Raw genomic sequence first — 12,443 nt, forward strand, 5'->3', positions numbered from 1 at the left:
CATGACTTGGACTCCAGTCAGGCAATGAAATGACTTTAAACTTGACAAAAACAAAAATGTCTTGCAATTCCAATTGGACTTTAACACCAATACCTCGAGACTTTACTTGGACTTGAGCCTTTTGATTTAAGAATACTTGATAACTTTCCCCAAGGTCAGCAACGTGGTATACAACATTAGAGTACTCTGTGTACTATTTTACAATTACTATTTTAACAAAATTCATTCTCTTGTAGTACTGGTTAACAGTGCTTTACATCAGCACTGCTTATTTCATGAATAAGTTCAGTTACACTTGTTTTAAAAACTTGTTCTACAAATACAAGTTTTAAAAGGCATTAAGGAGTTTTGTAAATTGCATATATTATTACCTTGCTGTTAAAATGGCATTACATGTAGTGAAAAGCAAATAATGACTTATCTAGGACTTGAAACTCAAAGTTTAGGGACTTGGGACTTGACTAAGGACTTGTTGGTCTTGAATGCAAAGACTAAAGGCTTCCTTGTGACTTGCAAAACAATGACTTGGTCACACCTCTGATTATAATACAGGTCTAACTACCAAAAATGAATCAACAGGCAGCGAGGGCCAGTGACCCCCAATGTGACCCCAAATTCTACTTACATTTAATGTTAAGATGAATTTCTTCACAAGTGAAATTGTGTCTGAGGCTTATTATTAATGTGCATTTTTATCAATGAGTACATTTATATGTGTTGCATTTAAGCGTCTATCCTACAGCAGTCTACTCACCTGACAAGTTTGGTGTGAAATCAGCAGCTAAACCGCATGTCAAATGTTTAGGAATGTTTAGATAACAACATCACGTGTGCAGGACTGAATCATAGACTTCAATTGATAGAGCGGCCATTCCCATTCAAATCCACACTTGATAAAGGGCTGGGTCAGCAGCCGCTCCCTCCTTAGATTACTGCAATAAACTGTTTGGCACTGTCTTCATGGAAATCACTGTTGATTTAGTGACAGCCTTATCAGAGTATATAGAGGCCATGTAGGGGGTTTCCTATCTATCCAGCCCAGCTCTGTGCTCTGAATCCTCTGCAGTCTGCATCAGCAAAGTGTCTTGGCATCACTTCTCGTCCTTCCTTTGGTGTCCATTCCGGCGTCATGTGAAAGGGGTTCACGGTGGTTTCTGTCGCCCCCGACCGGACCCTCCTCCGTCGAGCACATTCGTCAGCCCTGACGTCCTCGCCCCGGTAGTCCCGGTGGGGTAGCGCCCGTGGCCCCGCTGTGCCCGGTTCATCCTTCATCCTTCGGCGTGCGGCGGAGCGGAGGATGAGCGAGCAAGGGAAGGGCTCGGCATCCGCCTCTGCCGCGGCCCCGGCACCAGGGTCGGACACTTACAAAGGCTGGCTTTTTAAATGGACCAACTATTTGAAAGGGTACCAGCGGCGATGGTTTGTCCTCAGCAATGGCCTGCTTTCATATTACAGGTAAATTCAGCAGACACAGTGTGTAATATTTCTCAAAATAAACGCCAAATTGGCGCTCAGCGACTCATATTCCTGTGTCGGCGCATCATTACAGCTGGCCGCCTCAGCTGGCTAGCATCAGGCTAAAGCTAGCTGTCAACGGTCAGAGTCAGCTGTCTGTTTACTTCAAGCTGTCAGTGACAAACACGTTGACGTTTCACTTTGAATGACTGTATGTTGCCGAAAGGCACCGACACATACAGGCATACAGTCAGCAGCAATGGCAGCAAGGCTTTTAACTCATTATAATGTTAGAAATGTGGCCACAGTTGATACAGACGTTAGCTAGCAAACTGCGCTAACGTTAGCCCGCTAGCCTCACCAGGCGACAGCTGAGGATCCAGCTGTCCGCTCCTCAGTGATAGTAACGCGACTCTAAACGTGTATGTAGTAAAGTCTACACTTTAGTGAAATCTTATTATATCAATGCCACTTGTCTAAATTTGTATTCCTTATGAACGACATGTCTTTTTTGCCGAATCCATTCATTGTCTGCATTAACTCAGCCAAGTCACTCAGAGTGATAACGAGATGCAAGGGATGGTCGCTATCGTTACCATCCTGTCTTCACTCCGACCACGTAGTTGCTAGCTGTGAGCTAATGTTAGCTATAGCCTAACACCTGTGGCTCAGGTGCTCCTTGCAAGGGACTCATGTTTCCACAGGTGCGGATGTAGAGGCAGGCATCATATAGCATGACAAATATTTAGTTATTCTGACAGCACTGAACACATTCAGTTTGCTTCAACACATAAGAGTCCTGTATATTGTGAAGGGTCAAGGTCTGATTAGACTGTGCTAGGTCATGAGATAAGCATGAGTATTCAAGCCTTGCTGATTAAATCATTTTCATTGATAGCAACAACAGAAACGTTTCCATTAACAATCTAATATTATTACAGCCTTACAAGCAAGTGAATTAACTGTCATATGGCTTAGTCTGTGAGAGTTCAGTCTTGACCTTGGAAGGAGTAACCCTTGTGTGTAAAATATTTAAAGGTCCGCTTTCCAGCATTTATTTTTTCACACAAGAACTTGGTACTTGTCATTGCTTTCACTGCTGGGCTCCTGCATGTTCAACCAGCTTGCTTGCCTCCACGCGACTTCATCAACATTCAGATACTGTATCACCTTCTGAGTCCCACTGCCCTTGGTGCTCTAAGAAGGTTTTTTTAATCAATTTAATCTCAATATTGATTCATGTTAAGTTGAGTGCCAAAGTGTCTCATTGCCTACAATATTAATTCATGAAGAGATCCAGCGGGACCTTTTGCACTATGAGATGAGTATGAGGCAGTTAATGATGCCACACCAGGAAGCCCTGAACCACCTGTGTATGTGTATGGTCCACATGAAAGGAGAGACGGAGTATTCGTTGCAACAGTTGTTCACCCTGTCTGACCCAGTTTTTCCTAATTAAATGGTTCACAGCAGAATGAAGGTGCCCCCACTGGAGGTAACCTTCCTCTGCTAATAGTACTATTTGTCAAAGCTGTGAGGAAAAGTTTAAATGCCCTCACAAATCAGATAAGATTAAAAAACTTCTAGCTCAATGTTGTAATGCAAACTGTAATTGCTTTCAGTGATAAAGATAATTAATGTGAATCTAAGCTATTTCTCTAGGATAATTTGTCGTTTCATAAATCAGATGTGATAGAAGAAATCTAACGTCTGGCTTAATGTGTTACTAAACTGTAATGCTCGCAGTAATATAAATAATTAATACGACACTAAGCTGATTCCTCAAGGATAATTGTCTTCTCAAATGTCATCTTTCACTGGGAGGTTAGAGAGCAAAATTTGCTGTAAAGCAGAGATGGATTCACTACCCTGTTTAAGGCTCTTCTGCAAAATGAATTCATGTCAGTAAGGGGAGGGGAGCAGTGCTGAGTCTGGGTCCTCTGACTGCAAGGCAAAATTTTGACTCATGATGCTTCCCTGCAGCTTCAACAGTCATACAGTAAATGCCATCTCCATAAATGTGAATTTTCAGATAAGATATGGAGTCAAAAACAGAACATTCAGAGACCATTTCATCCCATGCTACAGTCTTGCCACAACACCCTATTGTCTTTTGTTGTCAGCAGTGCTATTTGACACAGAGGTATGGTAGCCAAAGCCCTTCTCCAGCCTGAGCTTGTGGTGAAAGGAAAGACGCCTGTTGCCTCTACCCTCTATTAATAGTCCATTATGTTGTAAGGTGACTGCTGTCCCAGAAGTAAAGGTAGCCCGTCGACATCTGAGCACGGAGGCAGTGAAGCGCACGAGTTGTCCACTCCACTGATGTCTCCCTGCTGGACCACATTGTGTGTATCTGACTCCAGGCTTTGTGTGCCTCTGTATGTGCCTCCTCTGGCTGACTATCTGCACTGCTATTGTGAGAGATGTGAAAGGGAAACAGTCAGACAAATGCGACAGCATGTTAATTAAACTGTCGTCTTTGTATGTCAAGTGATTATTAAATTCTGCAAAAAAAAACATTCTTGTCCTAAAATTATGAGATGAATACATAGAGAAATATACTAGTTTTAAATAGCCCTATACTACTGCCACTCACTATTTTAATAACATGTTACAGTTCCTGTTGTCTCTCTAATATTTTCTTTGTAAGAAACATGCTCCCTTTTTAAGAATTTAATGATGTCACTTTGGACAAGTGTATGATATGATTTGATGGATAGGAGTTTCATAATGGAATAGACTCCATCATAAGAGGATGCACTTTAAAGCCCAGGCGACTTACGTCACATCAGATTAGCTGACATGAATTGATCAGTTGTTTGATTTGTAGCGTTTGGTATTTGTTTGACCTTTTTAAAAGACTGGTTTGTATTTCTGTTAAATCAATAGAGACTGACTGCCAATTAGAGGTCTAGCCAATAACCCGGGGGCTCACTTTCATTCCCGAGGCCTGTTGTTGTCAAAGCAAAGGCTTAGTCCTCTAACTTGTAGCTGAGAAGCCAAAGGGCAATGGAGGACCATAATCGATGCTTTGACTCCGTGAATGGACCGACACACTCAGCACTTGCATCTGTTAAAGTGTAATGGGTTTTACAGAGATTCAACATTGCACTTGCTATTGATTACTCTTGGCTCTGACACTGCAAGGCTGGCTGTCTTTTATACCACATCAGCCTTGTGTCTCATCTTATTTAGTTTAAATCATCCCGAAAGAGCCTCGTTGAGCCGTTCTCACCAGGACATGACAAGATCTTTGTCCTCGCTCTCTCGCTGAATTTCTTTCATTTTTAATTTCTTAATTGACATTTCCTCCAAGTTTTAATACTCTCAGCACTACTTACTCACCTCTTAAAGCAAATCTGGCTTGGTGCTTTAGGGAAGATTATGGGGCATTAAAGCTTTGAGTGCTATTGGAGCTGCCATATCAGTGAATCCAGCCTCGACTTTCATAGTAGAGTAGGCCTGCCACGTTTCCTCCTCAGCTGCAGGATAGTAACTAGATAGTGTCAACTTAAGTGCTCAGTGGGGGTTCGGCACCATTCGTGTCGCTGTGGATAGTCAGGTTATTGTGTTACTGCTGGCACACTGGGCTCCTGGGTGCAGGGATGCGTGGTGGGAGAGTGGTGAGCTCGCCAACCTTGGGCCCAGCTGGAGGGTAGAGCCTGGCCTGGACCCTGTTTACTAGCCTGGCACATCAGCAGAGTGACTGGAGCAAGAGATGTGGATGCTGTGATCTAATCTTGTTAATGGGCTCTTGGTTGGTCTTAGCGCTAGGCTACAGTGTGTATATGTGTTCGTATAAAAGTGTCTCTGTGTGCGGCCTGTCCGGGTGGTCCTTGTGTTTTTGCGTGAAGGTGAGAGCAGCGGCATGACGTTAAAGAGAGCAGGGAGTCCGGCCACATTCTCACCATCTCATTGTTTCAGTCTTTCAACAGGTCATGTCATGCTGTCCATGTTGCAGTATCATTGCTTTGGTTTTCTTGTCTTATGTTTCCTCTCTGTCTTCAGCACGACTTGTTCCCCAGCGTTTCTCTGGCTCTCTCCTTCCATGTCTTGTGATATTTCAGCCCCAAGCCACAACAAAACCCATCTACATTCTCATGCTCTGGGTACTGTGTCCTATTTCCTCTGCCTGAGTGTGTATGTCTCCTCATGCTTATGGCCGTCTGTTCTGTGTTGATCACTGGTTGTTGTTCTGTCATTACATGCTCCAGATCGGTGGATTTGTGTTTTATGAGGATATGTTCACAGGGGACTGACAGGTAAAGCACTGCAATTCTCTCAACATGCAGGACCCTCTGTCGTGCCCTCAGCTGCCCCCACTCACCTTCGTCCCCTCCCTTAGTAGTGCCTTAATGCCCCTGTAGTCTCTCTTTCCCCGCTTACCTTGACTGTATATTTCATGGCCTTTGCATGGCCTCGCCTTCCCACAGGGTTGAAGCGATCAGTGTGGATCTCATCTTACTCATCAGCAGCACGCTCAGTTTGTTGACCCACTTACATCCAGGGCTCTGCAGCTGAGCTTGGACTGGGCGAGGCTGGAAACTGGGCTGTTGAGGGTCTCTGTCCACCCTCCGCACGGCTTCGCATGGCCCCAGTGCGGCCTCATCTGCACAACTGATGTGCACCGAGCCCCGACAGAAGAGCGGTACACAGAAGCGCTTGTTCTGGTTTGGCATTATAACAAGACTTGACTTCAGCCAGTTGAAGCAGTGTGAGGGAAATCACTGCCTGGCAGAACTTATAAATACACTTCAACCTCTGATTTAATAAGGCGGCAGCCACCTTGTCAGTGTCAACCGAGACTGGATCTGGTGTAGAGTTTAGTGCCGCTGAGAGTCAGCTGCTTGTGGCACTGAGGGCTCACTGGATAAACGGATGTTAGCGCCCGCAGACAAATACAAATGCATCCACATGATTGCATGGTTGCATGCTTCAAAGTTTGCAAGAGTATGGATGGGCAATCATGTGACACTGAGGGTTAAGGATGTGTTTGTTTAATTTGAGACAACTGCCACAGCATGTGATTTTGCTGATTAGTTTTTGTTCTCTGGTTGATGGTGTTAATCAGCAAAATCAGCTGTCTGTGGCTGGGGTGAAGACCTGCATACACTCAGATCTCTGAGGGGACATGATGTTCCATCCCTGCTCTGCAGCTTAGCTTGTCTCAGCGTGACAGAACGACAGGCAGCCGGCTTCACACCACACAATTGTTAATATTTCTTTTGAATTTTCTTTTTATTAGGTATAGTAACTCAGTTCTAAGAGCTTATTTAAAAACCTGACACATGTAGAATAATTGTCTCATAATTATGCTACTTAAAGGAATACATCATCCACAAAATGACAATTTGAATATCAAATACTGACCCTGTATTACATTGAATTTGTGAAGAAAACTTTGTTCTTCTCACATGCCTCCTTGGTGAATGAAGAATCTAAAAACTGAGAAAATTCCTGATGAATCGCAGTAATGTTTAACAACAGCAAAACTGTAAACATCTGTTTACAAACTCTCACACAGCTGGTGCTGTATAATCCAAGTCTTACTTATCCAGCGGTGTGCTCAGTACTTTATAAATACATGCATTTGGACTAAAGCCTTACTATTTAAAACACTACCGGATAAACAGTCTCACACATGGATGAGTAGTGAGCCTCCATGGGCGTGCATGTGCGTTTGAGCTCTACTCAGTGGAATGCACAAACAAAGTTCAAATGCATGTGGCTGCAGAGGTCTGCTAGTTGTATGCGAAAGTGTTTTAAATGGTAAGATTTTAGCAAAAATGCATGTGTTTGGGAGGAACTGAGCATGCACCTGAATAAATGACACTTGGATTATACTGCATGAGTTATGTGAGAGTTTGTAAACAGATGGATTCTTCGTTCACTGTGGAGGCATGTTTAAAAAAAATAAAGTTTTCCTCACAAATTCAACACAGGAAAAGTAACTTGTGGGTCAAGTATTCCTTTAATAAATTCCACAGTATTTTTCAATTTTGGATGATGTACAGTTGTATCAGCAGTTTTTTTATTTGAAAATGCTTTTTGGAAACACACAGTCCATACAGTTGGCTTGCAAAGTGTGTGTATGTAGAACACTCTCTTGCCTTTGCTCTTTGTTCTAATCTCTTGCTCTCCTGTTTTGGCTCTCTTCCCCGCTATCTCTCTCTTTTTTTTACCACCTCTCGCACTCTGTTCTCTCTTTGTTCACGCTGTTATTCATTGTTTGGTTTTGTTCGCTACAGAGGCTTGGAGGCAGACAATAGCCTTGTTATCTAGACTACTGTGGCCCACTGACTGTGCAACAGTTGGTCTTAGTGGAAGCTACATAGAATACCCACAATTCAGCAGACTCACAGCAGGGCAGGCAGGCAGGCCACGCAGAGTGAATTAGAAGTTCAAACTATCCAATTTGTTTTACAATAGCTAATACAGATTTAGGTTATGTGAATGGATGAATGTGCTACAGGGAAGGTGTGTGTTTAGTGAAAGAATTAAGTACTTTCAGTGCTGCTTGGCCTTCAAAGTGAATCCTCATATAATTTGTGGCATTTTTTCTGTCCCTCCTTGCCTCCCTGCTTGTGCTTATTGGCCATTCGAAAGTTAGTTGTACTTTTCTACCTTAAATACTCTCATTCTCCTTTTGCATCAATGTGAAACCAGTTCCGTTCCGGCTCCCGCACCTAATTTTGAACTGCTCAGAGCATTTCGATCAAAAATAAATTGGTTCAGAACCTGAACAGTTGGTTTTCAGCTGGAACCAAAAAATAGCAGATTTTCTCGACCTGAATTGTGAAACGTGACATCAGTGGGCGTTACATATTTTACAGGTTTGAAAGAGAGGATGGAGAAGGCAACAACGGAGAAGTCAAGTGAGAAATTGTCAGCCAAAAAAGAGTTTGCAGTGGTCTAGCTGATTTATGTTTGTTTTTTGGGTAATCAATATAATCCGCAACTTTTCTACTACTGTTAACTTTAGTTGTACTTTGTGCAATGCCCTCCGTTGATGACACATCCTTGATCACAATGGTTCTGTGCAAAACTGCTGAAAATGTGGGCTGGTTCATTAGATAGCACCAAGGTTTCAAGAATCCTGAACGGAACCGGTTCAGCTAATTTGGTGGAAAAAGGGGAATTACTGGTGAAAAAAAGTCCTTGACTAGTGTCTTCAGCTTTTTCTTGTCTTTCTCTGCCTGGTATTTTGTTGCAGGACACAGGCAGAGATGGCCCATACGTGTCGTGGAACAATCAACTTAGCCACGGCGCACATTGACACAGAGGATGCCTGCAATATTGTCCTGAGCAGTGGCGGCCGCACTTACCACCTGAAGGCTAGCACAGAAGTGGAGCGGCAGAGATGGGTCACAGCATTGGAGCTGGCAAAGGCTAAAGCCATACGCATGATGAACGATCAGTCTGGTAAGAGCAGCTGGAGTGAGCAGCTACTTATATGGAAAATTTAAGCTGCACTGAATGCTTTTTATAGTGCAAACTATGAGAGCCTAATACACCCATGATGCAAGACATAAATGGTCAGAATGTAACCTTGATAAATAAGGGCTGGGCTGATACCATCTTGGGTAAACATACAGGAGTGTGTTTATCTTGTGATTTACTTTGTTAGTTCCAAGATCCAAGGTGAAAGGTGTGTTCAGCATGTTCAGCATGCTCAGCATGGTCCTCAGGCCAGCCTAGATATTTGGATATATTTCCCAGTGTCCCCTGGCACTTGATAATCAGCACAGCTCATGTTTCAGCTCACGCCCTCCTTCTTCAATGTAATTCAGATTCCAGTTTGAGCCAGGAGAGGGCAGCGCCGTCTGTTCAGTCCAGTTGGAAAGCAAACTAGAATATGCTAATGGTACCGTGAAAACTGGGCTTCCATTCAGCATGACAACAGAGCACTCTCCTCTCCAAGGAGACTTATTCTTCTGTGGTTGTATTAGGTGTTGCAGGTCAAGGGCTGTGGGAAAAGCCTGGGAGAACCTTTTTTTTCCACTTTTCACCCTGGCAGCATCCCAAAGCCTCTCTGCCCAAGTCTTTTGCAGACAGGGTCTACAGAGACAGAGACAGGCTATATATTCCTCTGGCCTCCATTTGAAAGTCACTAAATATAGACGTGGGGAGAATGTGAGTGCTTTTTAGCTCACCACTTCCAGTAAGCATGAGAGGAATGATGGTATATTTGTACTTTGAAAAGGTTAGGCTATTGAACTACCCACATATTCGATGTGTGTCTGATTGTTTGTGTGTGTATATATGCATTTTTTCTATAGCTTGGTCTCTTGTCAAGTTCAACTACCTTATGCTGATGTCCAGCTATTGTTCACCCATAACATTTCTTTCCATATATCATCCTCTCTTAATTGATTGCTTGCTTTGTTTACCTACCCCTTGAGCAAACCTTGCACTTTACAAAAAGAGCAGTTTTCAGACATAGAATATACAGACATATTAGACATGCACACTTTCAATTTTTAATTTTACACGACTATTTCCTCCTGGGCCCATTTCAGGGCCAGTGGTTACAAATGCCTTTTTTGAAGTAATAACATATTGTAGCTGTTTGAAATGTAGTGAGGTGAAAAGTAGCCCTTCCTGATACAGTTTTGATGTCAGGCAACGTGTTCTCAGCCCAAATATGATACAGTAGCATCTGCAAGTTGATGCTTTCCATCCCACTATTCTTAGCAAACTGTTTTAAATGCATGACAACACACAATGACACCTGCTAATGTGTATCCAAGATGCTGTAGAGCAGTGAAACTCAACTCATGGCTCGCGGGACAAATCTGGCCGGCATTAGCTGGAGGGCTCTCTGACCATTTTCAAATTTAAAAATGAAAATTAACTGATTCACTCTAAGATTTTAATTGTAAATATGGTGCATGAAAAGGCATCAAAATAGAGTTTGCTCATCAAGAAAAGTGCCAGGGGGCAGAGGTCCGGGCTAAGACCCAAATGTGACCCTCTTAACCCTTGACCTATGCAGGCAAACGTCAAAAGTTTGAAAACGGGCAATTCACGTGTTATGGATACTGATAGATATTAGTAATGTTTGTTCATAAACTTTCCCCTGGCCCTTTTTGCATAAGTGACCTCTGGGCAAAGCACATTTGGTGGCTTATCCCTGCTGTAGAGTGTGTCTGCTGCCATTCGTCACAACAGGCTCACTGTTACCTTCAATGCATGTTGTAGATTTTAACATTTGTTATTCAGAAGCTCTTAAATACTTAATTCACAGAACTTTAGTAGCTACTGCATCAGTGCTAAAATGTCATGCATTAGACTTATATTTTTATTAAGCAGTAAATTGTTTGCACTTTGTTAAAGCTTTCACTCATTAATTGCTCAAAAGCTTAAAGAAAGAGTGTGTGTGTGTGTGTGTCTTTGTGTTTTTTTAACATTTCCTTTCACAGCTAATCTATCTGTGGGTGGAGGATTTAAGAGAATGTGAGAATAGAGCCACTTTTTACAGAAAATTAAGTGTCTGTTAATGCAACTGAAAGTAATGCTTTAATACCGCAGTGAATGACCCATCACACTCTTTCAGAGCATCTTATTCTTTGCCCACGGTGTTACACACACACACACACACACACACACACACACACACACACACACACACACGGATCTTTGACAGTCATTAACCTGCCCTCTCCTCTCCACTGGTGGAGGAGCTCCTATCGATCTCCTCAGCACAGAGGAGCACAGTGTAAACCCTGGGCACATCATGTGTGAAGATATAGCAGGGTTACCCCAAATCCTTTAAAAACATTGGAAGGCACCGATTCATAAATCTAAAAATTGGTGTTACAATGTCTCAAACTGATCTTTCAAAAGTCTTAAAAGTTTAAGACATCTGAAGTAAGTTTGTATGAATCTTTCTTTTGTGATGTTACATTGCAAAATCTCAAAATAATTGGTAACATCTATTTTTTAAGAATAATTTACCAAATGTTTCTCGCATTAACGACACATACATCAGGATAATGGGGCCACCAACACCAATGAGCATCCAATGTCTGTTAGCAAGATATGACTCGGTGCTTCTCAAAGTCAAGGATGCTTCCTTGGTAGGACGGATCCTTCCAAGTTGGCTCCTTCAGAGGCTAGGTAAGACTCCTCCTTAGCATACGGTGAACACACATTTGAACAGGCTAGTGTGCATTATTGAACAGTGAACAGCCCCCCCCCCTCAATTTCGGCAAATCGTGTGCAAAGAATTGTGGGTACTTCATGCCAGCTGGGAGTACACACACATGCACCCTTGAAATTTCTCTGAAGGAAGGATTCCATCCTCGGTAGAATTCAAAGGATCCTTGACATTGGAACAGTTTTTCAGCGGGATTCGATGATGTAGCCTCCTTGAAATTCAGCAGTTTAAGGATCTTACCTTGACTTTGAGAAACACCAAGGTTTTCAAATTCAGCACAATAGTAAAAACAAAGCAGTGGAATACCACATGTAGAATGAGACACATAAAAAACTTTCCCAGTTCTGTTCTATGTTCGCCTCCACATGAGACAAAGCATAATCTTTTATGTTACATAAACATTTAGGCAAAATTGTCCCTAATTTGAGTAATTGATTCATTCAGTTCTTGTTTTTTTTCTTTCATTTTGATCATTATAAAATTGGACTTAAATTTAATTCTGAGTGGTATTAAAAGGCTTTAAACTAACCTGCTTAAAGCCGTAGGAACCCTGGGACTGAGACCAAAGTTATAACAAGACTTGTTTCCTTTCCATCTCTGACTGTGCTTTTATCTTTTCATCTGCAGCTTTTAAGAAGTAGGTTTCAAAGTCTTAAATCCAATAATATGCTTTTAAAACTCGAATCTCAAGCCTCTCTTTGTCCATGAGAGCCATGAGATTATTACAACTGACCTGAGCCCTGAATCAATTGCACGAATTTCTCATCAGTACTAGTGTCACATCTGCAGCCTTTCCATTTATAAGCCGTCTCTTGTAAATTGCCTGTCC

The 12,443-nt window shown here is 42.4% G+C and overlaps 1 protein-coding gene across 1 annotated transcript in view; it reads left to right on the plus strand.

Moving 5' to 3' along the window:
• The first annotated feature begins 1,055 nt into the window (after positions 1-1,055).
• osbp2b (oxysterol binding protein 2b) overlaps positions 1,056-12,443 on the plus strand; it is a 57,223-nt gene continuing 45,835 nt past the window's right edge. Inside the window, exons 1-2 of the mRNA XM_050050043.1 lie at positions 1,056-1,455; positions 8,669-8,877. Of these exons, the coding sequence (XP_049906000.1) occupies positions 1,298-1,455; positions 8,669-8,877 (367 nt within the window). The 5' untranslated portion in view covers positions 1,056-1,297. The remainder of the gene's footprint in view (positions 1,456-8,668; positions 8,878-12,443) is intronic.

The sequence above is a fragment of the Epinephelus moara genome, chromosome 8, assembly GCF_006386435.1.
Source record: "Epinephelus moara isolate mb chromosome 8, YSFRI_EMoa_1.0, whole genome shotgun sequence".
Classification (NCBI taxonomy): domain Eukaryota; kingdom Metazoa; phylum Chordata; class Actinopteri; order Perciformes; family Serranidae; genus Epinephelus; species Epinephelus moara.